The 27,409-nt window shown below is 58.1% G+C and overlaps 9 protein-coding genes across 9 annotated transcripts; 4 read left to right on the forward strand and 5 right to left on the reverse strand.

The window, feature by feature from the left end:
• Nucleotides 1-59: 59 nt before the first annotated feature.
• Nucleotides 60-2,154, reverse strand: F5144DRAFT_168552 (Peroxin-3). Its single transcript, XM_066782598.1, has 3 exons — nucleotides 1,847-2,154; nucleotides 1,371-1,783; nucleotides 60-1,310 (listed from the first exon to the last, which is right to left on the reverse strand). Exons 1-3 carry the CDS (start codon nucleotides 2,002-2,004, stop codon nucleotides 145-147), a joined length of 1,737 nt encoding a protein of 578 aa, XP_066644456.1. The 5' UTR covers nucleotides 2,005-2,154; the 3' UTR covers nucleotides 60-144.
• A 616-nt stretch (nucleotides 2,155-2,770) lies between these two features.
• On the forward strand, nucleotides 2,771-3,601 carry F5144DRAFT_600936 (uncharacterized protein; the record flags this gene model as incomplete). Its single annotated transcript, XM_066791111.1, has 1 exon — nucleotides 2,771-3,601. The coding sequence occupies one exon, from the start codon at nucleotides 2,771-2,773 to the stop codon at nucleotides 3,599-3,601; it is 831 nt and encodes a 276-aa protein (XP_066644457.1).
• Nucleotides 3,602-4,257: 656 nt separating this feature from the next.
• Nucleotides 4,258-5,275, forward strand: F5144DRAFT_600937 (uncharacterized protein; the record flags this gene model as incomplete). The annotated part of the gene is made up of 3 exons (XM_066791112.1): nucleotides 4,258-4,333; nucleotides 4,453-4,854; nucleotides 4,956-5,275. 3 exons carry the CDS (start codon nucleotides 4,258-4,260, stop codon nucleotides 5,273-5,275), a joined length of 798 nt encoding a protein of 265 aa, XP_066644458.1.
• Nucleotides 5,276-6,706: 1,431 nt separating this feature from the next.
• F5144DRAFT_168688 (uncharacterized protein) lies at nucleotides 6,707-9,292 on the reverse strand. Its single transcript, XM_066782599.1, has one exon. It carries the CDS (start codon nucleotides 9,068-9,070, stop codon nucleotides 6,761-6,763), a length of 2,310 nt encoding a protein of 769 aa, XP_066644459.1. The 5' UTR covers nucleotides 9,071-9,292; the 3' UTR covers nucleotides 6,707-6,760.
• A 1,803-nt stretch (nucleotides 9,293-11,095) lies between these two features.
• Nucleotides 11,096-12,327, forward strand: F5144DRAFT_566556 (uncharacterized protein). The gene has a single exon (XM_066788561.1). The coding sequence runs from the start codon at nucleotides 11,434-11,436 to the stop codon at nucleotides 12,259-12,261; it is 828 nt and encodes a 275-aa protein (XP_066644460.1). The 5' UTR covers nucleotides 11,096-11,433; the 3' UTR covers nucleotides 12,262-12,327.
• Nucleotides 12,328-12,706: 379 nt separating this feature from the next.
• F5144DRAFT_169020 (actin cytoskeleton-regulatory complex protein PAN1) lies at nucleotides 12,707-17,728 on the reverse strand. Its single transcript, XM_066782600.1, has 3 exons — nucleotides 16,941-17,728; nucleotides 14,366-16,882; nucleotides 12,707-14,311 (listed from the first exon to the last, which is right to left on the reverse strand). Exons 1-3 carry the CDS (start codon nucleotides 17,606-17,608, stop codon nucleotides 13,153-13,155), a joined length of 4,344 nt encoding a protein of 1,447 aa, XP_066644461.1. The 5' UTR covers nucleotides 17,609-17,728; the 3' UTR covers nucleotides 12,707-13,152.
• A 1,331-nt stretch (nucleotides 17,729-19,059) lies between these two features.
• On the forward strand, nucleotides 19,060-21,651 carry F5144DRAFT_600940 (cobalamin-independent synthase; the record flags this gene model as incomplete). The annotated part of the gene is made up of 6 exons (XM_066791113.1): nucleotides 19,060-19,088; nucleotides 19,145-19,346; nucleotides 19,414-20,056; nucleotides 20,113-21,228; nucleotides 21,282-21,467; nucleotides 21,521-21,651. The coding sequence occupies 6 exons, from the start codon at nucleotides 19,060-19,062 to the stop codon at nucleotides 21,649-21,651; spliced, it is 2,307 nt and encodes a 768-aa protein (XP_066644462.1).
• A 697-nt stretch (nucleotides 21,652-22,348) lies between these two features.
• Nucleotides 22,349-26,065, reverse strand: F5144DRAFT_619579 (uncharacterized protein). The gene is made up of 3 exons (XM_066791980.1): nucleotides 22,797-26,065; nucleotides 22,509-22,766; nucleotides 22,349-22,478 (listed from the first exon to the last, which is right to left on the reverse strand). The coding sequence occupies exons 1-3, from the start codon at nucleotides 25,752-25,754 to the stop codon at nucleotides 22,458-22,460; spliced, it is 3,237 nt and encodes a 1,078-aa protein (XP_066644463.1). The 5' UTR covers nucleotides 25,755-26,065; the 3' UTR covers nucleotides 22,349-22,457.
• Nucleotides 26,066-26,872: 807 nt separating this feature from the next.
• On the reverse strand, nucleotides 26,873-27,409 carry F5144DRAFT_546316 (uncharacterized protein; the record flags this gene model as incomplete). Its single annotated transcript, XM_066787404.1, has 1 exon — nucleotides 26,873-27,409. The coding sequence occupies one exon, from the start codon at nucleotides 27,407-27,409 to the stop codon at nucleotides 26,873-26,875; it is 537 nt and encodes a 178-aa protein (XP_066644464.1).

The following is a 27,409-nucleotide window of genomic DNA, read 5'->3' on the forward strand; positions in this document are numbered from 1 at the left end:
TTTGTTGTCCGCGCGCCAGCCATTCTTAAGCCCCCGACGCCCAACCCAAGCGTGACCGTGATGGAGGTCTGAAAAGGAATATATAATACACACCCACATAAAAACGGTCGTAAAAATCTAACCCACTCCCCCGAAGAGCAAACCTCACTTCGACGCACTCGCCTTCTCCCACGCACTGTCGAACAAATCCGTCTTTCCCTCCTCGCCCGTCTTATCCACAATAACCAAGCTCGCCTCGCCCGCCTCGCCACCCGCTTCCTTCTTCTCCAGCGGCAGCGCCTTGGGCCCAGGAGGCGGCGGCGGCGGCGGCGACCCCGCAACCTTAGTCGACACCGAACTAGCGGAATCGGCGGCACCAGCATCGACACCGACACCGATACCGACACCAGCAGCCCTGTCATCCTCCGGCACAATCTCGGCCTGCCAATTGCTCGAGTAGACCACGGCCGCAAACCCTTCGAGGTCCGGCACGGCCTCCATGGCCTGCAGGTACTCGTTGGGCATGCCGCGGCCGATGGCGTGGGCCTGGCGGGTGAGCACGCTGAGGATCTTGGGCAGGAGCACGGCGCGGCTGACGACGGTGCCGGCGCCGCCGAGGGGGTCGGCGCCGAGCGTCGCGCTGTCGAAGACGCCCTCGACCAGCTTGTGCTCGAGCAGCGCGGCGAAGCCCGCGTCGAGGAGCTGGGTGTGCACGTGCGCGAAGTGCGGGCTCTCGATCAGGTCGGCGGTTTCGTCGAGCAGGCGGCGGAGGGACGCGGCGGAGGAGGGGGAGGCCGGGGGGACGGGGGTGAGGTTGGGTTGCCCGCGGGGAGGGTTGCCCGCCTCGGGCGGGACGAGCACGCCGGATTCCTGCAGCACGAACGCCTCCAGGCTGAGCGGCGGGAAGAGGTAGGGGAGCCAGGCTGTTCCTGCCCCTTTTGTGGGGGCGCTGCCTTCGATTAGGCGGCGCACGTCGTGGCTGAGCTTGGCGAAGGTGTCGAGCGTGACCGTGTCGCGCGGGCTGAGGTGGCCGTAGACCTTGCGCACGGCACCCTCGACACGCTGCATCACATCGACGCAGCCGCGGTTGAGCAGCCACCAGCTGAATGCCAGGTACCTGCGGTTCACGTCGAAGTCAGTGCCGTAGGCTTGATCGGAGCTATCGTCGTCGTTGTTCTCGAGGCTAATGGTGCCCGGGGTGCCGTTGCCGCCGGTCGCGAGCGAGACGACGCTCGAGAGGTAGCTGCGCCGCCCGAGGAGGTTGAGTTGTATCCTCGTGAGCATAGTGAGGAGGCTCAGGGTATAGAGGAGGGTGTAGGCTCTCGTGATTGCTTCAGATTGTCAAAAAATTAACACACGATGATCAGAAGAGGTCCACTGATCCAACTCACAGCTGATGGTTAGCTCGTCCCAGAGCTGCCTCTTGGTCTTCCGTGGCTTTGGCGGCACCATTGGCGGAACCATGAGGGTCTGGGGCGTATCGGCTGCCCCACCCTCTGAAACCGCGGTCGATGACGGTGTTGCCACCGAGATTTGCGTGGTGTGCATGCCACCTTCGCTCTGCGCGCTCACTGTGATGATGCTGCGGCCGTCGTCGTCGGTTGCGTTCGTTTCGGACATGCTGGGCGGGCTAGTCGAACCAATGCTACGGGTCCTGGCTGTCGCCGAGCCCTTCATCTGTTGAATTTCGTACGTGATCTTCTCCGTGTCCAAGGCCTCGATAATGTTGGTCGTGGCGGTCGGGAGGAGGGCGAGGATAGTGAAGGTGCAGTCCTCCTGGTTTTGCTCGAAGCGTCGGCGCAAACTGGTGGTGCCGCGGTCAGCTTAGCGAGCCTTGAGACGGGTTCAATAAATCATAGAAACTTACTTCTCCTTTGCGATGCGATCGCTACTCATGCGCTCCCGGGCGTCGCGTAACTTGCCCAGGACATAATTCGTGACGACGTAGCCTGCGCCGACAACGCCCATGCCAATGGCAATGGGCGTGCGGTTGCGCTTGAACCATCGTCCCGTTGCAGCGAACATGGTGTCTTCAGTCGGTGTTGAGCTCTGCTACAGCAGAGCATAGGTATGTTGGAGGTTCCAAGTTTCGGTGGGTGTCAGGTAAATGACATTACCTCGCTGCTGGTGCCCAGCTTTCAGCAGCCCGCCGATGGTTTAGCCCCTGTTGCGTTGCTGCAATCAACCTCGGCTCGGCGGGTCCTGATAGGGCTGATCCGGGTTTGGGGTGCTGCTGTGCATGAGATTGGCACCTGGGGAAGACAGACAACGGTAACTGACCCTAACCCTGCAACATCGGTTAGGTAGCACCTTCTGGACAAAAAAGCCGAACTCGACAGGGAAGCAAGAAGAAAGAGAGGAAAATACAGAAAATCAAGGAGTACAGAAAGATGAAAGGAACCGAGTAAAATAAATAAAATAAAATAAATCGAACTGAAGAAATAAAAAGTAAACTTTAGGCTTCCAAAGGGTTTTCTTTTCCTTTCTCTAGTCGAAGGTTTCCTCGGCACCCATACCTGGAGATCGGCCTTTTTTGTCCATGGGGTGGGTAGTACCCGAATATGGAATACCTGCCGTCTCTCGGTACCTTACCACCTCGCCTTACACAGCACTTAAAAGTTGATGCCGAGGTTCAGATAAACTTGTTTCTGCATAGCAAACGCTATCCACGGTAGTACGAGTCCGGCTTGGAGATAACAACCGTTATGTCCTGCACAGCATACAAAACACCAAGCTGCTCTACATCTTTTCGATTATCTTGAACCGACCTGGGCCTGTCATGACGGGTATCATGTCACCAACCTTCACCGTCTTCAGCGCACTCCCCCTCGAACTTCGGCAGCTGATATGGCACCTGGCGCTCCCAGACGACGAACCCGAAGTCTTTGTTATCCAAGCCGCACACATTGATCAGAAGGCCCAAAACGCACCCCCAGAACCCAAGACGGTAGACACGGCTTTCCCAGTATTGATGCACACCTGCCACGAGTCGCGCGCCTACGTGCGGAATCACAGCGGCATCCGCTTTCGCTTTTCTATCGAAGCCGACTGCGAGGTGCCGTTCCGTCCTTTTCGTCCCGAGTTGGATACGGTGTTTTGGGACGAAAACCGGGTCTTCCACCTCTGGGGTCCTTTTTATACCGCCGCCCATCACCGCTGGCTATGGCAGGTCCGCCATTTAGCCATACCGTCGGCAAACACTTATGTCGGACAGCACATGACGGAGTGTGTCTTTGCTTACTGCCCGGCGGTCCAGAGCCTCTCCGTGGTGTTTGCCGATTCGACCGACTATAATCGGTTGCAGACCACATTCGACGAGCCTGGGCGACGGCGAAAGCTTCGAAACATCCAGCTGGACCACGCGAAGCGCATGAAGTTCGTGTTTGACCCCTGGCACGCTGACCTACATCATCAAATCACGCTCTATGATTTCCTGGTCCTGTTCTGTGACGAGCTCAACCACCACGGGGGAAACATGGACGACGCGCACGAGGACTGCGTAGGTTGGGGCATCCAGGGGGATTCTTCAGAGCGTCGTCTCTGCTTAGCCCAGACATTTGTGCAGTGGCGCCGCGGGGAATGGGCTGAGGTGTGTGCCCAGAAGCGTTTGGCGGAGAGGTAGTTAGGTTGTCGTCGGAAATGTGTTTGGGAATGCCACGGAAAGATGCGTGGATGTGGTTCGGAGGAAAGGGCCGACATGCTGACCTGGCTGCATGGGAAAGGCCCCCCGAGGTGTCCTGGGCGACTCTGGGGTTCGGTGGAGTCGGATGGTATCGATAGGGCTGACTGGGTTCGATAAATTAGGATTCGCTCAAGCTGAGCGAGTGACGGTGTAACTAACTCACGAAACATTTGAACACTTTTTCTGCTGTTGCCTATTTCACAGAAGGCGACAGTCTGGCCAGTCTGGCAGCCCTTGCAAGCACACAGAAGAACCGTTACCGATCTTCAGACAGGCGTGATCCCGCGGTTGGTATCGGCATTTGAAGTGTTGGGGAGCTCCCCGAAGTGGCGACCCAACTGCGGCTTCCATTTCCAGGGAGTAACTAACCGGAGTTTGTTGTGGGGCTTTGACACCGGGAATCCGGGGCCGACGCAAGCTCGGACGCTCCACAAAGAGCCAACGTCACAGTTCGTTTCGCTCCGTTCCAGCTGCCCCTCAATTGCGCTGCCCCTCAATCTTCCATGATCAGACCGATCGAGCGAGCCCCTTTTTCAGACCGTTTCCACCATTCGCAACACCCAGCCCAAGACACCGCTCCTCCGAAAAGTCTCACAATGGACCAGCGCGGCGCCCCTGAATTCATACTCGAAGCCTTTGCAGACCCCAACTCTGTGCGCGATGTCGTTCGCGGTGAGTTTTATCCAGAATTTCCATACTTTGTTGTTGGCCCTGCGCTCCTCCGCCGAAGCAATCGATCGCGCATCCCTAGCCACCACCCCGAACCCAACCCTAACTGAGGCTTTGCGCAGGTATCCTACATACCATCTTCTTCCTTCGCTTCTTCTCCGCCGTCTCCCCGCAAACCCGCGACGTCCTCGGGCTCGAGCTAGCCTACGTTCCCGAAGCCGAGATCGAAACCCTCATCGACCAGCGCGTGGCCGCCCTCGTGCGCCAGCTCGAGTCGGAGCGCCACCAACCCCATAACCTCTACGATAACCGCGGTGGCGGCCCAGGGCTCGGCCTGCTAGGAGGTGGGACACCGCCGTCGACAACCTCCAGCGGGGGAGGCGGCGGCGGGCGCGGGCAGATCACGATCCAATTCCTCGAGAAGCGCCGGCGCAAGACGTGGTACGCCATGCGCGGCGACGACGAGGTATGCTGGGAGAGCTGGACAGTCAAGGTGACGGTAGCCGACCCGCGGACAGAAGGCGGTATGTTAAAAAAACTTTCGACCCCCACTCTAATCTCATCCCTTCTATCCCCCCAAATCTCAAACCCCCACCAACACCCATCTCACTAACCCCCCGTCCAGAACGAGCCAAAGTCCGCCGCGCCTCCGAAAAAACCCTGCACAACACCATCATGAAAGCCGTCACCCTCGCCAACGCCCACAAGGACCACATCCCACCCATCACGACCTCGGACTCGAACCCCTTCCCCTACCAGATCCACGTCAGCGGCGCGGGCGGCACCGGCGGTGGCGGCGGCGGCGGTGGTGGTGGCGGCCAACCACAACCGCCACCACAACAGCAACAGCAGCAGCAACACAAGCAGCTCAGCAAGGAGGGCAATGTTGCCGCCGCCGCCGCTGCCGCTGCTACTGGGTGGGCTACGCGCATGGGCATTTACTAGGTGGGGATGGGTCGGCGCGTGGGGCGGCCTGGGGTGGAGGGTGGTCGCGGCGATGGTGTGGTTGGTGTGGGTTTGGGAAGGGGGGGATAGGGGTGGTGATCGGGGGACGGGGGGAAGCCCTCATTTCCTCTGAAAGCCTAGTCAGGGGTTGATGTTTGGAGGTGTGAGGGGTGGTAATGTCAGGAGCAATCTGTGGTGTGGTGATGGGATGGGGGAGTAAAGCATGTGAGGGACCCATATAGGATTGGGTACAGCAGCGACAGCGAGGCTTTTGGCATGGCATCTGGCGTTTTTTTTTTGGGTTCACCAGGGATAGATTTGGCACATGGGTTTTTGGTACCACGGCTTAGAGCCGTTGTTGTTAGCCGGTGTGTTGGAGCGCTGAGTTTTTTTTCTGAGAATCAGTCGAGATACCCACAATGAAAACAGCAAATATAGACTTTTCCTCAACGACGAAGAAGGATATGCAAGGAACGTGTTAAGTTGGTTGTACATATCTATCTATACTCGGAGGCGCACATAAGCCTTCCTCGTCCTTGACATTCGAAGGAAAATCGGGATAAGCAACCATCTTGTGGTTTGGTGGAACGCAGATCAAACAACGACGACCGGGGACCGAGCTTGAACAAAACACATAGGGAGAGGGTGGTATGGTATGGTGTCGCACCATGAAAAGTGTCAATTGACCACAGCAAAAGAGCAGAATTATCAGATCCCCGCTAAGACAAAATCCCACACAAGAAGCGCCCATCCAGTCAGGCAGACGGCCACTCGCCCCAGGAAACCCAGCCGCCCCTTTCCCAGTATCCTGGAAGTGTCTCCCCGTCCCAGGAAGCCGAGCCAAACCCAAGTATATCCGTTCCCAAACACAATCCCGGAGCCGCTCGCTAGTGATATCGCCGAAAATAAAAGGAGATAAAAGAAGAAGAAGAGGCACCGAAAGTGAACCATAGCCCTATACTTGGCGGCGAGGTGGTCAAGCCCCAAGCCAAACCCGAAAGAAAAGAATCACAAAAACAACGCAAAAAGTAAGACGGTGGCCACCCCCTCCTTTCCTTGTACAAAACAGTCGACATTTCCAGTCCCAGCCCATCCCATCCTAACTCCTGGAATGCTAGGTATCGCTATGCGCCCCTTGCCATGTATAATAACCACCCGTTGTGGTTTCCCCGTGTCGCCCAAACATTTCGTCATTATCGTGACAAAAAGAGTACCAGATTATAGCGATCTCCAATCAATAAGCCTCACACGCGTGAGGCGCAACTCAAACACCAGGCCGCGAGCGGAGCGCGACGGTCGATGGGCAAGTATTGTTCCGGCGTGTTCCCCAGGTCAATCCTGGGGAGCCAGCATCGCCGGACAGAGATGTGCGAATTAGTCGCTCTTTTTTTGTGTAGTCGTAACAGTCGTGAGCAAAAAGCCCCCCGGGGGCAGCGCGGGCAAACAGAAATGCAGGCGGGAAAAGGACGGCGAACGGAAGCCAGCTCAGAATGTCGGCGGGTAATTGCGGTTGAGAGGCGCCTTGGTGGTGCCCCGCGAGGCCTGCGAGTTATTCGAGCCGATCTTCTCGAAGCCAGCAAGCATGTCGAACCCGGAAAAGTCGTTCTCCCCCAGGTAGTCTGGCGCCTCGAGATCGCCCATTGGGATCCCGTGGAATACGTTTAAGCTATCGCCGTTGATCACGGGCATCTTGCTCGGTGACTGCATATCTTCGAAGACCTTGCTTGGTGAAGAGAGTAAGCCATCGAAGACCTTGCTCGGAGTGTCTAGCGCCAAGTTCGACGGCTGGCTGGGGATTCTGAGGAAGGAAGCAGACTTGGAGGCGCTGTGGCCCGGGTTCACGACATGGTTCAATGCGCCAGTTGACTGAGACCGCTCGAAGCGCTGCTTCCTCACTGACCGCTTTGCCGGGGAACCAATAGGGGCGGCGGAGGGGGTAAGCGCGAAGATAGACTGGAAATCATGGGCGTCCTCGAAAATGTCAAAGCCTGTGTTGTGGCCGGACTCCTCGAGATAATACCACAAATGATCTCCATGCATGCCGGGCGTTTGCTGTGCCGCAAGTTCACTGTCGGGGAGCAAAGCCGAAACGCGCCTGACCGGCGAGTCGACCATGGACTGGATGCTCTCGCGGTGGAGACGCAAATTTGTGCTGGGAGAAACGGACGGCGGGGGCTTTGGCGGCGCCTTGAGTTTCATGGCAGGGGTTAGAGGCGGGAGCATCTGTCCCGTCCCTGTTCCCGGAGCCTGGCGAATCGGTGATGATGAAGTTGGCGCATACCCATACGAACGTCCCTTGGATGGGCTGTCGTACGAGGAAGCACGGAGACGAGCAATTTCTTCCTCAGCCCGCCCCCTCTTGAGTCGTGGCCGGTCGGCCTCGGATGTGAGGAGCTTCGCATGTTGTTGGGGACGCACGGCCGATGATTCGAGAGACGAGATGTAACCGCTGTCATCCATCGACATAATCCTCCGTCTGTGCCGTGACTTGGTGGCCGACGATTGCTGCATCCGTTGGTGCGAGGGGGGAGTGCCGTTATGGTGGGCATCCATGCGCCTGGGGATCGGAGGCGACGAGTGCATGGCTGCTGGCAGGGGCGAGTAGAGTTCTGACTCGTGTAGCAACTCCTTTTCTGCAGGCCCGCCGCATCTCTCGCCGATACTGACCGCATCAGACGCGGGAATGGTTGCGTCGGACGAAATCTCCGGGAGCAGTGGTGCGGGGGCGAGGTGCTGTGACGGCGGCGGTGGTGGAAGCGCGGGAAGAATGTTCTGGGGCACCGAAAGCTGTGGAGGCAGCATCGGCTCGGATATGCAAGGCGGCCGCTGCTGCGGTTGAGGTTGTGAGGGCTCCAGACGTGTCGACATCACCGGCATGTTTTCGGCTGTTGGTTGCGCACACTTCCTCGACGGCTTCTCCTTGAGCACCGTGTGCTCTGTACCTGGTTCAATTGACCAGTAGCTGCCCTTACCCGGGTCGTCTTTGGGTCGCTCCTGCTTGACGAAACTCTTGTTGAGGCTCAGATTGTGCCGGATGCTGTTCTGCCACCCGGTGTTGTCGCCCTGGTAATACGAGTAGGTATCGGAAATCCATTTGTAGATCTGGGATAGAGTCAACCTTCGCTGCGGCGACCGGACAATTGCCATGGCGATCAAGGTCGCGTAGCTGTGATTCGGTTTCGTTCCATCGTCGATGACCGGGGGAAACGAGTCGTGCGGGGGAAGAGTGTCGTCGGTTTTCTGCTTCTTTGCTGGCCGAAGTTCCTTGATCGGGGCTGCCTCCATCAGAACGCGTTTCCCTGAGGGTTTTTGGTAGTAGTTTTCCAAGTCGAGGTTGAAATGCGACGGGCCCGGAGCCGGATAGATCGGAGGGTGCGAATTTTCCTTGCCCATAAATTGCTGCATGCTGAAGTCGGGCTGCGGTCCAGGCTTTTTCGCGACCGTTTTGAATCGCGACATGGGGGGTTGCTTCTTCTCGAGCGAATCTGTGGGCGGTGGCGCGTTACTGGGCGGCATCATCTGGACCATGTTGAGTTTGCTTCCCTGCGACGCGTTAAGTGGGGTGAGGGACGGATTAGTTGGTCGGGCATTTGGCTTGTAGGGGGACCGCTTCGGGGTCGCCGAGGTGGGCGGGTTGAGGACGACATTCGAATTTGCACTCTGGAGGGGCTGTCGCGCGGGTTTTGGCGCCGCGGGCATCGGAGCGTGGCTCATCATCGGGGTCGACTGGCCGAAGAAATCGTCGGAGAAAATGGGAAAAGGCTCTTCGCCCTGAGAAAGCGATAACCTGGCCATCGGTGGCTAAGCCCAAACGCGCACGATGCGCGCTGTGGAGCCTGAGGGGTTCTTTGCGACCCGTTATCCGCCGACCAAGCCGACCAGGTCGTTCACGTTATACGGCGGCGACGACAGCATGCACGACGCGCGCAAGATAGTTTGTCGGTCGAATGTTGCCCAAAGGTGGTCGGGTAGAAGGAAGGGCTGAAGGTCGTTAAGGCTGATGGTGATCCAGACCTCCACCGGGGGTGCAGCTTAATTACCGAGCTGTGGGGGAAGCGGTGAAGCAAGGGATGTGTATGTAAGTCGTGAGGTACTATCAGAAACTGAATCCGATGATGGCGCACGCGGTGATGGTCAGGGCGCAATTGAGAATACTTGGTCGACATGCAGCAATGTTTTTGCCTTCTCCGTTTCCAGGATGATTACTGAAGGTTCCAAAATTTAGAAGGGGAGAAAAATTATGCGGCAAGTTGGGCTGACGTGGGAGGCAGGCAATGTGGGAGGGAGTGAGTCGAAGAGGGTTGGTTGGCAGAAAGGCCCGGGTTGTGTGGGCGTGCAGCAAGAGAAAGATGAACCCGCTGCCAGCTCACACGCTTGTTCCAAGACGGTCGTCAAGTGGGGCGGTAAACCAGGCAGGGAGTGGAGGGCACAAGAACAAGATTGGACGAGGGCTGACCGCCGACAGGGATTTATGAGCTTCGGGTGCAGGGATGCGGCAGAGGCTGCCCTTGGGTGGAGGGTTTGATGGCTCGGCAAAAATCGCCCGGCGATGTCGTCAGGTAGCTAGCCAAGCTAGTGTAGTGTAGTGTAGACAGACGGGACGGATGATGTTGAGAATTGTGTGAATCGAAGGATGCCGAGTCCAAGCGGCCATGTGAGCACCCGGAGTCCGCTCCTCAAAAATCACCGAACTCGAAGTCGTCCGTGGTTCAGTGGTATGGATGGTATGAATTGGTATTTGGATGACACGAGGCGAACGTGGAACGCAATGCGGGCGGGATGGTGAGCGATTGCTGGCAGCATTGGTCGCAGCATTGGCCAGTCGTCTCATGAGATGATCTCGATGCGCAGTGCAGCAAAGCTTTCCAACCCACAGCTGAGCTTGAAGCCGACTTTCTCAGACCAAAATGCGATGCACGCGCGGAGGTCTGGAAGTGAAAATGAGAGCGGGATCAAGGAGCGGGTGGGCCGGAGAGGTCGCACGTTCGGCAGAGATTGGACGGGCGGCGTTTGGTTGGCCACGGTGCAATCGATGTGACGCCGAGGGCCCAGCTCGACATGGCTTGCGGCCCAACAGGATGCAGCGAAGGCATGCATTTGTTTACCGAAGGGCCCACTTGACGCGGACCTTCGCGTCTCGGTCGCGCGTTCACGGCCCACTAGCCAATCAAATGATGGGACCGAAAGTGGACTCAAGTCGCGGGGTTCGAGACCCAGTCCGAGTGCTCAAGTCCAGCGCCTCAACTGCCCAACCGTGCCTCACAACCCCGCTTTGCTTCCTGAAGTCTGCGAGGCGGCGGCGTGGAGGACTCAGCCACAGATAGCTATATGATGCACGAGGCCCAATGTTCAGACCTTCTTTCAACCACCACCACCACCACCGAGGTGTTTGTGTGTTTCGTAACGAGATGGGAGTGACCCTCCCATTTCGACCACATGCTCTATCCAACCTTATCCGGCACATCCCTCACGATTGCCCGGACTCTGGCCGACTTGCAAGGGAGAGTTTTAGTGTGAGGAGATCGGCAGGTGACATCATTGGTCACCTTGCAAGTAACGGCGCATCGGCGACCCGCTTCCCACATCGGGCCAGTACTATCCTGCTCCACAAATGACAGCGCAGGAGCAAATCGTGCGCGGGTGTGCTCGGCTTCACACTGGCAATGTCCAGGGTTGGCCCAGGCCAGGCTTTTTTACCTTATCAAGCGGATGGAGTTGTCGGCTCTCTCTGCCGGCTCGGGTGCAATAACTGCAAGCTTGAACCCTGCCTCGAGCCCGGTATTCAGCTGTCGAGCTCAAAATCGATATGAATAATCATGGTAAAATTATTTTCATTCCCGAAACTGCTGGCCCGGAACCGGAATCAAAGAGCTAGGAATTCTTTCGCTTGCAGCCTTTTGAGCCCACATTCCCCGCACGACTGCCTGCGCCCGTCTCTAAAATGTGACGGGACTAGGTGCTCGGCCGCAGCGAGGGAGCTTGCCATCCTTATGAAAGGAATTCCCATTTATAGGAACGGACTTCATCGTGGAATTGTCCAGTTTTGGTTAAAGGGAGAGGCAGTTGGCTCAGCCGAGCACGAGGTAGCCGGCCCCATGATCCTCCAATGACACCTCTCAACAGCTTCGGAGGCCGGGCCAGTGCCCTTCATTTGTTTAATGCTATTCGCAAACTGCTTCGCAAACCCCAGGTTGAGTAACATACACAGCGCCACGAGAAATAAAATAAAAAACGTCAAGGCACGACTGTGGCACGGCAAACCCCCAGTGTTCTCGAAACTTTCCCCATGCAATGGAATTCTTTGTGCGCACAGTCGAGATGGCATCTGCCTCCGGACAAGCGTGTTTCATCAGAGTTGCCCAAACCCACTCTGGGGCCACCCATATGCAGTCCGGGATCTGCTGCACAGCCCCCAAGGATTAAACTCCCGGTGCATCGACCCCATCGAGCCCTGCACCCACAAGGCACATCCACTTCTCCACGATTGCCCGACTTGGAACTCCTCCTGCCAACTCGACCGGCCCGGCCGGCCCTCCATGCAGCAACTCAAACACCAACGTCAAACTCGCAGTCGAAACAAAAAGGTGCCTACCCGTAAACTGGCCGAACAAAGAATACGCACGTCGAGGGCACCCAATCCGGGGACATTTACCTACAAGCCACCCGGAGTTGGTTTCTTTCCCAGCATACCTAGACCAGACTCGACGGAGCCATCAAAGCTCAGCCCTCGAGAACGAGAAACGAAAAAAAGAAAAAAAAAAAAAAAAGCCAGACAAGAAAAAAAAAGCAAAGAGGAGAAGCGGCTCAAAAGCGGCCTAGAACCTCCATCCCCAGCCCCCGGGCCGCCGCCAGCGCGACCAGCTAGCCAGCCGCACAGATACCCAAGAGCCGGTGGTTCGATCCCGTACGTAAAGGTGACACACCATGTCTCTGATCTCCCCCCTTCGCAACAACACCCGGCCGGCCGTCCGCCCGTCCATCCCTAGACGCATGCATGCCCAGCCGCCCTTCCCAAGCAAGGGCGTTCGGGACCGGCGAGAAGACCAGGCTAGGGGAAAAAAAAAAGAAAAAAAAAGAAAGTGAAAAAAAAAGAGACGCCGCAAGGGATGACTGACTGACTGCGACTGTGACTGTGACTGCAACGCACGGGATGGATGAATTCACTCTGCTTGTAAAAGAGGCGCGCCCACAGCGTTATGCAGGGGCCGGCCCCGGTGCGATGCCCCCGTCCGTCCGCGCTCGGGTACCTTAGCTTCCCTGTATGTCTCGGCAGGTCGAGCTGTGATGAGCGGCGCTAGTCAGGGAGGAGAGATCTTTGAGAGATCGGGCTACCTCCGATAGTGACCGGGGGGGGAATCGGGGTGGGAGTGGGAGGAGGATGGAATGTGCATGCATCCACGACACCGCTGCCTGGGTAGGTAGCTACGTCTATCAGGGTCGGTTGGTCCGTCGGCCGGTTACACATCCATACGTAGGTACACTCATCATCGCCGTCACATTGACCATAGTCACACAGGTAGTTATCTCCAATGTTACGTAATAATGAGGAAGAAGAGCTACCAGTTCGAAACTCGACTTGGCTACCTCTATGCTACTGTCTCAAGTAAAAACAATAGAATCGAAAAGCGGCAGGAGGGTAGGTAGCCACCCAATCGGTAAATAAACCTCGGCAGCAGACGAGCTCACCAACCGAGTGCTACCCCTCCAAGAACATACAACCGCGTACTATACACCCCCTCCCCAGCTTCCCCAGCTTGCCTTCTCCACCCACTCTTCCCAGTTTCCCGGCTAAGCGCCTCGTATCTCTCCTGCACGTAACCAACCGCCCGAGCGACTGCCGGGTCGCACAGCAGCGGGGCATAAACCAATAGATGAAATTAATCTAGCACCCGGCCGGCCACAGCAGCGGCGCTCTTGTCGCGTGTCGCCGTCTTCTTGAGTGCCTTGCCCGCCTGGATCTGGCCGAGGAGCCCTGCGGGCCGGCCGCCACCCGGTGCAGCAGCCGGCGGGCCACCCGCGGGAGGCGGCGGCGGCGGCGGTGCGGGAGGGGCCATCCCCGGGGGTGGTGGCGGCGGCGGGGGAGGAGCTCCCGGCGGGCCACCGGCGGAAGGCATCGGAGGTGGGGGGGGCGGTGGTGGCGGCGGAGCGCCGGGACCAGGGCTGGTGCTCGGGAATGAACCGGGCATCGGCGGAGGCGGCGGCGGTGCTGATGGGGATGCGGCCGGGGGCGAAGTTGACTCGGGAGGTGGCGCAACCGGGGAGCTCACGGTAGGTGAGGCAGCAGACTTGTCGCCAGTGGCAGACAGCGGGCGCGGCGGCGCCATGGTGCCGAAGAGGATGGAAGCCAGCGCGGCGGCGCTCTTACCGCCCGGCCTGTCATCGTCTGATTCCTCGTCTTCCTCATCCTTGTCCGAGCCCCAACCATCGTCATCGGGACGTCGCCTTGTCACGGGGACCGGCGATACTCCGGGCGCGGGGGTCTGTGCGATGCGGTGGAATGGGTTTGTGGACGCTTCAGGCTGCGGCGGCGGCGGTGGGGCCACCGGCGGTGCAGGTGCCGTCGCGGGGGACGCATCTGAAGAGTGCGACATCATTCTAAAGTAAGGATTACGGCTCTCACCGTCGGTCGGGGGGCTGGAGGTGACAATTTGCGGCGGGGAAACCACCGGCGCCGGCGGTGGGGTGGGCTGCCGTTCTGGTTCCCGGTTGACGATCTGACTGTCGTTCATCGTCGGAGTCGACGCTTGAGGAGTGATTTGTTCCGGGCCTTCGTCATCCGATGAGCTATCGTCGTCCATAGCTTCAAGCTGCCTGCGAAGTTCTTCCTCGCGCTTACGGGCAGCCTCGATTTCAGCTCTCCGTTGGGCCAGTTGGGCCTCCTTCTCCTTGGCCTCAGCTTGCGCTGCCTTCTTCTTCCGTTTCTCCTCCTCCTTCTTCAGCTTGCCCTGCCGGACCTGCTCCTCAAGCGCCTTGAGGCGAGCGTCGGCTTCTTCACGCTCCTTGGCAAGCTCATCTTCTTGAACCCTGGCCTGGCTCCTACATCGCACTATTAGCAAATACTCCAGCCGCAGATTCGTGCCATAGACTTACTCAAGCTCCCGAGTTGCGCGCTCCTGTTCTCCACGCTCACGTTCCAGGCGCTCCTCCTCTGCCTTCTTTGTAGCAAGCTCCTCCTCGGCACGCCTATCGTCTGGCTTGGCCGCTTTGCGGCTGGGAGGCGGAGGCGGCTTCTTGCCCTCGGGCTTGGCAGCCTGTGATACAGCGGGTGGTGGAACCCCCTGCTCCTCAGCAAGCCTGGCCTGTCTCTCTGTTTCGCGCCGGGCGTCTTCCTCCTCTGCCTGCCGCAACTTGGCGGCGCGTTCGGCCTGCTCACGCTCGGCTCGCTGAGCCGCCGTCTCCCCCGGTTTCGTGGGAGCCTTGATACCCAGGGCGGCAAGCCGTTCAGCCATGCGTTGCTCGGCTTGCTGCTTGATGAATGCGGCTCTCTCCTCGGGAGTCTTGTACGACAAATACGATCCGCCCGCAGAAGGAGCGGCTGCCGGGGATGCGGTACGCGAAATGCTGGCGGGGCTATCGACCCGGGCGGTAGGAGGTGCTTCAGCGCTGACGGGCTCCTGGGTGGCCTTGCGTCCGCCCTGCCTATCCTGGGACCTGATACGAGAAGCACGGCTAGACCGTTGGAGATCGTAGATAAAATCTCTGACGTCGTCCTCGACCCCGAGAGCATCCTCCCAACGGCGCTTCTCGTGCTCCGTAGTGGAATCCTGACCACCCTCCTTGAGATTGTCTTCGATGCCCTTGGCAAAATCGCGGACGCTATCCTCAACATCCCGGACCATACGCTCGTTGTTTTCCTTCTCGGTCCTTGCCTTGATACTCTCCTCCTCGAGCCTCTTCTCTGCATCTTGGTCGCTGGTCACGTCGATCTTCTTGCCGGTCAGGGCAGCGGTCCGTTGTTGCATCATAGCTTTGGCCCGGGCCTTGAGCCTGTCAGATTCAGTGATGGCACCGCCAGGGCCCGTCCCGACGATGGCAGCGGCGCTGCCCGGGTGGGCCTTGGCATCCTTCAGGCGGAACAACTCGAGTCTTGCGTCGGCGATTTCCTTCTCTGTTTTTCTAACCTGAGACGCTAGTTCGGGGATCTTGTCGGTCAGGTTCTGCAGTTGGCGCTTCAGGGCTCTTCTCTCGGCTTCAGAGTCGCCGCCAATCGGGGACGCATCCGGGTGGTTGTCGATATCCTCCTGAATTCTCCTGATGCGGCGATAAAGCTCCTCGGCCTCGCGACGGTCACGCCTGTCAAGGATGCCGTCCTCCTCCATATTCTTCTCGTCGGCAAAGTCCATCGCATCAAGGAGCACCTGCTTCTCCTTGATCTTCTTCCGCAGCTGATCTAGGCTTAACTCTTCGTTGGAACCGACGGATGCTGGAGACTCGGGGCGAGGTGAAGCATTGCCGACTCTGCGCCGCGCGCTTGATCGGTATCCCACGGCGTCATCGTTGTTCTTGAAGACGGTGGCATCCTTGCGATTACCAGAAGCACCTCCGGTACCTCGGAACGAGTGGTTCTTCAGATAGCTAACCCCAGTCTTTTGCGGCAGCAAAGTAGCGCCCGAGTTCTTTCGGAAATCCGACTCCTTGTGGAGCATGTTCTTGATCGTGCCGAGAGACTCGTTAAAATTTCTGGTGGAAGGAGGCACCAGTTCAGGAGGGAGCTGGTTTGGGATAGGATAACCGTTAAGCTTGCGGTAGATCAAATGCATGGCCACGGCAAACTCATCAAGGTCCAGACGCCCCTTGTTTCCATGGTCCGCGAGCGTCCAGGCTCGTTCAAGGTCGGGCTTTTCCAAGCCACTCTGCCCAAAGATTTCGATGGCCTGGTCACCACCGATATAGCCCTTGTTCAGACCATCCCACGCGCGGAACAGCGCATCGTACCGAGTCTTCTCATCCTTGGTAATGGCCCAGGGAATCACAGCATTTCCTTGCAATCCGGCGGTGGTGTAGTCTTGCTGTTCACGGCCTTGCTGGGGCATCATGCGCGCTTGCAGGGCATCAATGTTCGGCAACCCGGTCGCGGGCGTGTTGACAAGGCCCCATTGACCTGGGCGTCCTGTGGGTTGAGCATTCAACGGTGCAGCCATACCGCCGGGGCCGACATTCGGCGACAAGTTCGAACCGAATCCGGTCGGCATGGGCGGCATAGGCGGCCGGGGGCCAGTGTAGCCGGTCGCCTGGGGCATACCCGTTTGCTGCGGTTGAAGGCCTTGTCCCATGAACCCGGTCTGCTGAGTAGGAAAGCCCGTCATCTGCGCCTGGAGAAGTTGTGAGCTCGACGGTTGCGGTTGCGGGTGTTGGATGACTGGAGGGGTAGCCGTGTTTTGGCGCACACCGAAATCGGGCGCGTTGGTAGATGTGGCAGAAGCAGAACCGGACTCCTCCGCAATGCTGAAGTTGATAATATCCACCATGCTAGAGACCTCGTTCTTGATGTTGTTAGGCAGCGAGGGCGGCAGCGACTTTCCGGTGAGCTTCAGGTTGCAGAGATACATGGCCAGAGCAAACTCCGGGAAATGTAACTGCCCGGATCTGGTGGTATCGGCAAGCGTCCTGGAACTAGTCAGCACCATGGCAAAACAAACACCATATCCCCTCCGAGCCCACTCACCAGATGTGGGACAGCGAGTCTCCGTCGAGCCTGGACCGCAGCAGCAGGTCTCTCGCCTTCTCTCCCGACATGGTGGTTTGGCCGTCACCAACGGCAGATTTGAACAAGGTTTCGAACTTGGCCTGGTCTGGCGCGGTAATGAAGGAGAGACGGATATTCGGAACCGTGTTTGCCTTTCTTGGGGCCGCGCTGGGCTGGGGTCTTGCGCCGCCGCCGGCATGGAATGAAGCCGCCATTTCGCTGAAGCCGGTGGCTTGCGGCTTTACAGGTGGAGGAGGCGCCAGCGTCTGGGTGGGCTGGGCGGGCGCTGCCGCGAAGGGCATCTGCTGCTGTTGGGGCAGCTGCTGTTGAGTCTGTTGCTGCTGGAACTGTTGCTGATATTGCTGAGGGATAGCTGGCATTGGCGGTGCGCCGGTGGCCATTCCCTGCTGCGGAGTCTGGCCGTAGCCGGTGAACTGCGGTTGCAGCTGTCCCTGCGGTGCTTGCAAGCCCGGGTAGCCCGTATACTGCTGCTGGAGCGGCGCTTGAGCAAAGCCCGTCGGCTGCGGGGCGAACGGACCCGGCTGTTGCTGTTGCTGTTGTTGCTGCTGGGGCTGGCCAGCGCCATATTGCGGAGCACCGGGGCCCATGCCATTGCCGCCGAGGAAGTTGTTCGGGTTCGAATACATGGCGCCGGTGATGTCGAGCTCGATCGGGGTCGGTCAGGGAGGTAGGTACCAAAAAGGGGGACAGCCGGGCACGAGTGCAAGTGGAGACTCGAAATGACCGACTCGTCGTGCCTCTGAGGGATTTGCGGCGTGAACTAGGGTTGAATAGGTAAAAAAAAAAAAAAAAAAAAGACTTAATTATTCTGTTGAGAGAATTCAAGAATCAACCAGACCCAGCCTCCGGGGACAACAGCGGTGGTGATGACGACGCCTGTGCGAGGCTGGAAAGCAGAGAGCAGCCAAGTTGGTTGGCGATTCGCCCATGCTCCAATGCTTTCCAGGTTGGCTGGAGCAATCTGCCTTGGGCCCATGGGCTCTGATTGCTGCACTGTCTCACTGTTTGAGAATACAACGGATAAATGCATGGCTGTCATTTTATATCTAGTTATGTAACTAAACAATATCTCTCAAAGCCATCCGATGTTGTGGCCTCAGGCAGTGAGGATTACTCCGGGCCTAAAAACGGGCGAGATGGAACGGACAAACATTGGTGAGCTAGACGTACCTTACAGCCAGCTAGTGAACGACAACCCCCCTCGCCGATGTCAATGCTTTTTCGTGGAGATCTGGGGCTTGACTCGGGGGCGAAACTTAGATGAAGTCATTAATAAATTCTTCTCCATCGAAACCCGCCGAGGCTTCGAAACTATGTCGGAGAGATAAGGAGGTACGAAACACCTGGGGAACTACTCGTCAGTTAATGTTGGCTTTCGGAGACGTCGAGTGTGACATCCGAGTATTCCCTTTGATTATTTTTCGACCGCAATAAAACGGTCCGGAGCGTTGTCGGCCAGGTTGCATCGAAGGGACCCCGCCCACAACAAGCAATGACTGGAGCCCGGTTCACGGAGGTGCCCCCCTTTCGGTGGTGCAAGAAAACCCGGTCGATTCGGGTATCGGTCACACCATCCGCGCCAAAGATAGCGTCGATGGGCATGGAGGGGTACCTGAGGGGCACAACTGCAGCTTAGGGTGACAATAAGTCGTTAACAGAGCTGTACGCGGCCAAGCTTTTCAAGCTCCAGAGATATCCGAAAAGACCCTGGGATTTCCACCCATGCTTACCCCTCCCCTTCTAACCCTCCATATGAAGAGCATCGACTCGTCGAGACATTCTTTCCCAAGGTGGTCGGGCTCCGAAAGTTGCGGTGGGACCCCCCACCGATTACGGCCCCACACCCCAGCTCCTGCCCCCCCTCCAGCGAAGTCAAATTCTCCCCGTCCTGCACATCAACTCGTTCTTTCCTCTTCCTTCTTCTTCCTCCTCTTCTCCTCTATTCCCCATCCCTCATCTTCCCAAACCTGACTCTCTTCATCTGAACTTGAGGCAGGAACAGGAAGAGGTTTCTTTTTTCACACTGCTGCCCCGCATCAGACCTTTGATACCCAGACAACCCCTCCCCCGCCTCAAGATGGTTCAGTCATCCGTTTTGGGTTTCCCGTAAGTTCAATTGAATTGGTATTGTTTTGGCCTCAGTGTTAACAATGCCTGTTTAGCCGCATGGGTGTCCTTCGGGACCTCAAGAAGGCGAACGAGGCCTACTGGGCCGACAAGATCAGCCAGCAGGACCTCCTCGCTGAGGCCAAGAGGCTTCGTCTTGCCCACTGGAAGATCCAGCAGGATGCCGGTGTCGACATCATCCCCTCCAACGACTTTGCTTTCTACGACCACGTTCTTGACCACATCCAGCTCTTTAACGTGAGTTCACATCAAGCTATCTGTTGCTTCCGAGTCATCCGGCTAACCAACCCGTTTTCCACCGCAGGCTGTCCCCGAACGCTACACCTCGCAGAAGCTCTCCCCGCTCGATGAGTACTTTGCCATGGGCCGTGGCCACCAAAAGGGCGGTGTGGATGTGCCCGCCCTCGAGATGGTTAAGTGGTTCGACTCGAACTACCACTATGTCAAGCCCACCCTCCAGGACAACCAGACCTTCTCCCTTGCCAAGGACCCCAAGCCTGTTCGGGAGTTCCTCGAGGCCAAGGAGGCTGGCATCCAGACCCGCCCCGTCCTCGTCGGCCCCGTCTCTTTCCTTGCCCTCGGCAAGGCTGACCGTGGCTCCTCGGTCAACCCCATCACTCTCCTTGACAAGCTCGTCCCCGTCTACGTCGAGCTCCTGAAGGCCCTCAAGGCCGCTGGTGCCGAGAGCGTCCAGATCGACGAGCCCGTCCTCGTCTTCGATCTCAGCCCCGAGGTCAAGGCCGCTTTCAAGCCCGCCTATGAGGCTATTGCCGCCCAGGGCAGCGCCGTTCCCTCTGTCGTTGTCGCCACCTACTTCGGTGACATCGTCCACAACTTTGACATCCTCCCCGCCTTTGCCAAGGCCCAGGGTCTCCACGTCGACCTTGTCCGCAACCCCGAGCAGCTCGAGCCTGTCCTCAAGCAGCTCGGCGCCAACCAGATCCTCTGTAAGTGAACTTTTATCCTGTACCGAGACGTGGAGCTGTGCTAACCTAATCAATAGCTGCCGGTGTTGTTGACGGCAGGAACATCTGGAAGAACGACTTCAAGAAGTCGCTTGATCTTCTCCAGACTGCCATCAAGGCCCTCGGCCCCGAGCGTGTCATTGTTGCCACTTCTAGCTCCCTCCTCCACACCCCGCACACCCTCGCCAGCGAGAAGAAGCTTCCCGCTGATGTCTACGAGTGGTTCTCCTTCGCCAGCGAGAAGGTCAAGGAGGTTGCCATCCTCGCCAAGGCTGTGACCAGTGCCGGCTCTGTCAACGCTGAGCTCGAGGCCAACGCCGCTGCCATGAAGGCGCGTGCCGAGTCGACCCGCACCAACGACCCCAAGGTCAAGGAGCGCCAGTCTCAGGTTACCGAGGCGCAGCACAACCGCAAGACTGAGTTTGACAACCGTTACGCTCAGCAGAAGAAGCACCTCAGCCTCCCCCTCTTCCCCACCACCACCATCGGCTCTTTCCCTCAGACCAGCGAGATCCGTGTTCAGCGGAACAAGTTCACCAAGGGTGAGATCGACGAGCAGCAGTATGACGACTTCATCAAGAAGGAGATCGACTATGCCATCCAGATCCAGGACGAGCTCGGCCTTGACGTCTACGTCCACGGTGAGCCTGAGCGTAACGACATGGTCCAGTACTTCGGTGAGCGCCTCCAGGGCTACGTCTTCACCACCCACGCCTGGGTTCAGTCTTACGGCTCCCGCTGCGTCCGCCCTCCCATCATCGTGGGCGACATCTCCCGCCCCGTTCCCATGACCGTCAAGGAGAGCAAGTATGCTGCCTCGGTCTCCAAGAAGCCCATGAAGGGCATGCTTACTGGCCCCGTCACCTGCCTGCGGTGGTCTTTCCCCCGTGTCGACGTCCACCAGTCCGTCCAGTGCCAACAGCTCGCTCTTGCGCTCCGCGACGAGGTCGTTGACCTTGAGAAGAACGGTATCTTCGTCATCCAGGTCGATGAGCCGGCCCTTCGTGAGGGTCTCCCTCTCCGCAAGGGCTCTGAGCGTGACGCCTACCTCAAGTGGGCCGTCAACAGCTTCAAGCTGGCTACCGCCGGTGTTGAGGACTCGACTCAGATCCACTCCCACTTCTGCTACTCCGAGTTCCAGGACTTCTTCCATGGTGAGCATCATTGTATCCTGAACTCAACGCCAAAGTACTAACATAACTTTTAGCCATCGCCGCTCTGGATGCTGATGTTCTCTCCATTGAGAACTCCAAGTCCGATGCCAAGCTCCTCAAGGTCTTCATTGACGAGGCCTACCCCCGCCACATCGGCCCCGGTGTCTACGACATCCACAGCCCTCGTGTTCCCGCTGAGGCCGAGTTCAAGCAGCGCATCCAGGAGATGCTCGAGTACCGTAAGTTTATGCCCATCCAGGACTACTGGGCTACCAACACTAACAAAACACAGTCCGCCCTGAGCAGCTCTGGATCAACCCTGACTGCGGTCTGAAGACCCGTAAGTGGGATGAGGTCAAGGGTGCCCTCACCCACATGGTCAACGCTGCCAAGTACTTCCGTGAGCAGTACACCAAGGCCTAAGCGTCTTGTCAAAGCTCACGAATGCATCATCATTGATTGATGGTGCCCTATGCTTTCCCGGATTTTTTTCAACAGCATTTAGCATTTTTGGGGGTCTTCTAGCGGGTTATAAAATGGGTAACAATAGATGATACCTCAAGCGCGCCATTCTCAACTCGGCGTTGGTCGGCAAGGGGAAAATCCGGATTCAACAGCATTAGCATAATTGGGTGGGTCGCCATATTCAACTGGGCGTTTTGCGGTCAAGAGGGATGGAAAAGGGGTGTTCATTTATTGGTTTTGGTGTTGATGCGGGACATGGGTTTGGGGTGGGTGGTGCTGACTCGGGGTGGGTGAGCAAGGCCTGACCACTTCTTCAACAAGATTGTGCGTTCTAGGCTAGGGAATGGTCTGCCTTCACCAAGCAGCGCGCGTGTGAAGTCGTTCAGACTGGTTTTGGGGTCATACACACAACCATGTCGCAAAACAGAATACATGGTGTCCCCAACAATTTGATTTACTGATGTTGACAATGTTGATGGTGTTTTGTTTCACCAGGCGCTGGCCTAGGAAGATTTGGATCGAGGGATCGACGGATTCCCGATTAAAATTGGCTGTCCTTGTAAAATAGTTTCGCATGTATCATCGCAGACTGAGACAATAAGTAACGACTCTTATCGCCGCACACTTGATTTGTCGGCATGTTAAGACATTATCAACGTATGAGTTGGCACTAGGGCCCCTATTCAACTAACTATGTTCAACCCAGGCAACTTTCATCCAGAATATACACAAACCAAAAAAAAAGATCCAAAGACACAGCCCGCTCACTCAGGCCACCCAAAAACCTCCCCTATCGCCACCGTGTTACACCTCACACCCATCAGGGACACCACGATCCCCACCACATCCACCACCAGCAGCACCACAGCCGCCACCATGAAGCGCGGGCCAAACACGCGGTACAGCATCAAATGCCGCCGCAGATGGCCCGCCCACGCCATGGTCGCCAGGCTCTCGACGGCAAAGTAGGCCACAAACACCCCCAGCGCGCGGCTGACCGCCTCGAGCACCCCGCGCCGCCGCGGCCCGGCCTTCCACAGCACCAGCAGCGGCACCGCCGCGGCGGCAAGGATCTGCCCCGCGAAGGTGTTGAGCGCCACCACCAGCGGGCTCCACGGGTACCGGATGGTGAAGAGTGGGATGAAGGCCGCGTCCCATTGGATGGTGCTGAGCACGGCCTGGTGGCCGGTCTTGAAGAAGTGGAAGGTGCCGAGCACGGCGAGCATCACGGGCCCGATGGGGGAGGTGGTCAGGTTGTTGAGGTCGAGGATTTCGAGGAGTGCGAGGATTTGCCAGGCCATGAGGCCCAGTGCGCCGGCGCCCATGGGCTTGGAGAGGAGGATGCAGGCGGCGAGGAGGTTGAGGGGGAGGAGCAGGTAGCGCGCGCCGTGGGCGTTGGCGTAGCCGAGGATGGCGACTTGCGCGCGGGTCGGTTCGCTGGGCGAGGCGGAGGTGACGATGGAGACGCAGGGGGGCGCCCAGACGAAGGCGGTTGTGCCGGCGACGAGGGCGAGCCCGAGGACCATCTGGGCGGTGTAGACGCTGATGTTTTTGAGGGTCTTGTCTGGGAGGCCGGGGATCCAGTTGCCGTTGTCGGCCGCGTCGAGGACCCAGTAGAGGGCGGCCATGAAGAGGCCGGTGCGGAAAACGTAGCCGATCCAGGCCGGTGCGAGGCCTTCGTAGGACCGGGTCGGTTGGAGATAGGCCTTGAGGATTGACGGGAGGATGACGGAGACGAGGAAGGGGATGATCAGCTGCCATGGGGCCGACGTGGACGTCGTGGACGAGGCATAGTAGGTCGAGGTGCAGTATGGCATCTGCTCCTCGCGGCAAAGCTTGGAGAAGGAAGCAACGCGGCCAAGCAGGGCGAAGACGACGGAGTGATAGATGGCCAGGTAGCGGTCCGCCTTGGAAGGGATCTTGAGTGCCGATAGGGCGCTGACAAAGCCGAATGTCGTGATAAAGAAGAGGAGAATCGAATCCTCCCAGATTGTGTACGAGTTGGATGCGAAGCCGATGGACTGGCTAACCGTGAAGACGACTGCCATCCAGCCCCAGGCCGTCCTGGGGAAAATGTTGGTTATCGTCTCCTGAAGCTCATACATGGATACGAGAACGGCGCCGATGCTCGTCAGAGCGGCAATGCCAGATCCACGGTACCAGTCGCCAGCCCCTGAAACGAAGGAGGAGATAACTCCGCCAAGGAACCCAGGTGTGGCGCCGAGGAGGGCAGCAGAGATCAGACGCCTCTCGAGAGAGTCAGAAGGGGTTTCCGATGCGTCAGGCTTCACACCCTGCAGCTCCAAGCTCTTCTCAGCGAGGTCCAACTCCTCGTCGTCAATGGCATCGTCGTCTACTCCTTTAGAGATGTAAACGAGAAGCGCAATAACCCCAAGTGCCATGACCGCAATGCCGATAGCCATATTCTTGAGGTCGAACCTTGCCCACAAGCCCTTGCAGATCTGCAGGTTTTCTTCCTGATACGCAGCGAATGCCGAAAAGATGGCCTCCCAATCCTGCTTCTTCCCCTTGGAAATAAGGCTCTCGGCTCTGTTCCAGAGTTCATTGGGAGAACCGGGACCGGAAGTCTGCTCAATTCCCCGGGCGGTGAAATAGGAGGACTGGTAGCGCTTGATACCAGCCGCCGCCGTTCTCTCCGCCGCGGCGAGGTTGGCCCAGGAATTGCCGGCGGCGCCAGCAAAAGCCTCTTCGATCGGCCTCCCCAGGTTGTTGAAGGGAATGGGAATACCCATCAGCATTGCCAAAGTGGGAACGAGATCGATCTGGTTGACGGGACGAGTCTTAGCGGTGGCCGGCGGTGTAGCATACTCTGGCTTCGTTCTGCCAAAGATACCCTTGGGAGAGTACATCCATAGCGCAGCCTCAACTTCGTCTTCGCTCTCGCCACCGTGGTCTCCCTTGCTGTCCATTCCGTGGTCTCCCATCACAATCAGAACCGTCTTGTCATCCATGGTGTCGGCTAGATCCCGGATGAAGCCGTCCATCTGGCGCAGTTTCTTGGTCATCTCCGGGTGATTGGGCCCATAACGGTGGCCAGCGTGGTCAACACCAAGGCAGTGCCCGATAAGAACGTCCCAGTCGTTCCTCTTCTCCATAGCCGGAAAGATGTGCTCAATGACCCCATTGTCGACCGTGTGCAAGTCCCAAACATTGAAACTGTCATACGCCCGGCTCAGGTTCCCCTCAAAGTACCCCGGAAACAGCGCCTCCCACGTATCATCTCCCAGATGAACAATCTTCTTCCCCGCGTCCTTGAACTGCATCAGCAGATTATCCTCATCGATTGCCGTACCCGAGAAGCTGCTCCCCAGATCCACAAACGTCGGCAGCGTCCCCGTCGTCAGCCCCTTCAACCGCTGCAGCGTCGTAGTCGGCGGGTCCGCAATAAACGGCCGCAAGAAGGCCCTATTCGGTTCCCTTACCGCCGTCTCCCACAGAAACGGAAACGCATTATGGAACGCCTCGTCATCCTCCACCGGCACCGCAAAATCATACCGCAGCGCATCAATCACCACCACCACCGCCCGGTCAAACGTGCGCGGATGCCAACACCCGCCCTCCATCGTCCCCTTGCCCGGCCACGCCGGCAACAAGCCCCCATCCCCATCCACACCCTCACCAACCGCACCCCCCAACGCCGCCGGCGGCGCAGCGCACACCGATTTCTCCTCCAGCACCAGGCGCGTCAGCAAGAACCCACTCGTGAAGTAGGCGATGCCCACGGCATGCACACACAGCAGCCAAGCCCAGAACGCGGCAGTCCATGCCCAGCGGGACTGGTATCCCCTGCGGCGGCCCGACTCGAGGCGGGCGCGGGTGCGCTCGCGGGCCGTCATGCGTTCTTGTTCTTGGGTTATGTCACTTTTTGCTGCTGCTGCGGCGGCGGTGGCGTCGTCGCTGGTGCTGCTACTGCCCTTGCGAAGGCGGTCGGCGTCGGCGACTTCCTTGGCGCGCTTTGCGGCGGCCCACTGCGCGGCGATGGTCTTGTAGTCGGGGAGGGGGGCGGCGGCGTTTTTCGGGGGGGGCTTGGGTGGTGGCATGGTGTTTGTTTGTGGGAGGGATTCGTTCGCTCGCTCGTTCGTTTGTTCGTCGGTTCTGAGATATCGAGGGGGGAAAGGGGTTGAGACGGGGTATTAAGTAACAGGGCGTAAAGGGGCGGTAACAGATAGATGACGACAAAGTCACGAAGAAACGGAGGGAAGGGAAGTCAAGGAATGAGGAAGAAAGTCACCAATTGGTGCTGGGTAATGTTCAGGGGGGGAGCCCGGTGGCCATTGGACTCGCGACTGTTTAGAAGCGAGTTGCGCAGGGGAAGTGAGGATGCGCCATTTCAAGAACTGAAATATCTGGAGGGATCGGGAATTTCTGAGCTCCAGCGAGACGCGAAGGTATCTCCACCGTCATTTAGCACTACCCTAACCCTACATGGCCATCAAGGTTGGCTCTTCTAGGCTCAACAAGGCACTTCAACATCAGCACTCCAGAGGGTTGAGGGTGAGAAGACCAAGAAACGACCTAACCCGGTGCCTTTAAGGTTCCCTTATAACCTGAGACTTTTTCTCCAAGCTTGGCCACAGAACTAGAACGAGGAGGCTGGGCCTATGATACTTAGCCCCAAATCGAGCATCGGAGAGAATGGTTCGAAAAAAACCGCCCGACGGCAGAAGTCGAATAGTAATTATACAATACGAGAATATGTCCGTACAAATATGCCACAAGCCCACCCAACGCTGTCGCCAATGGCGTGCTAGATATATAATCGCGCTCCTCTCGCCTTGACGTCGGTACACCAACCGTCAAATATAAATCCCGGGTGCTGCAGCGCCATATCCTGGATGCGAATGGGCTCCGTTTTCCATGTCTCCGGCAACACCCCCCGTCCCCGGTCCCCTACCCAACCCCCCTGCCCCCAAAAAATCAAATCCTCCCCGGCCGGTGTTGAGATGCCAGGGTAGGACGCCGAAACACGCGAATTAGAAGTAGAAGAAAGTAGTGGCCGGCGCGTGTATGGTGGTATCTCTTTTCGTGTCCCTGTCCGTTCATCGCAACGCCACACGCCCATCAAGTCGTAAGGATTGCCAGCTCGCTGGCTGGTCGAAGGAGAAAGATCGTTGGGTCCCCGTAGGAAGTCGCTCAAATGTCTGGCTCATGCAGCGGCTTAGTGGAATTCCTTCTCTTTCAGCCCGCCGATCTTGTCCATGTCGATGGAGTAAAACTGCGTCTTGCTCTCCTTCTCGTAGGCGGGCAGCTGCTCATCGTCCAGAGGCTCGAGGCCGACGCTGGTCTCGCCGACCCTGACAACGACCACCCGGCCGCTCTTCGGTCGACCTTGGTCGTCCTGCTCGTCAGGGAATGTGATGTGGATCTCGGGGACGTTGTCTGGAGAGTGAGGTGGTGACTGGGGGTTCGCGAGCATGGGCTGGCCGTTGTTGTCGACAACGATAACGCTTGACCGACCGTTGCCGGTCTGGATGGTGAGTCGCCGGTGGTTACCCGTCCGCTTCACGTCGTGGTACTGGGGTAGCGTCTCGTTCATCATCTGTCTTTGCCTGCGCTTCCTCCGCAGCAGGACGAGGAGCGCAAAGGCCACGAGGCCGACAAATACGAGAACGAGAAGGGCGATCAGGATGTTAACCGTTTTGTTGTTGTCCTTCTCCTCGTCGCCTCGAGCGACGATCCTTGTGAATGAGTCCAT

This window comes from Chaetomium tenue (genome assembly GCF_020726465.1).
Source record: "Chaetomium tenue strain MPI-SDFR-AT-0079 chromosome Unknown F5144scaffold_3, whole genome shotgun sequence".
NCBI lineage: Eukaryota > Fungi > Ascomycota > Sordariomycetes > Sordariales > Chaetomiaceae > Chaetomium > Chaetomium tenue.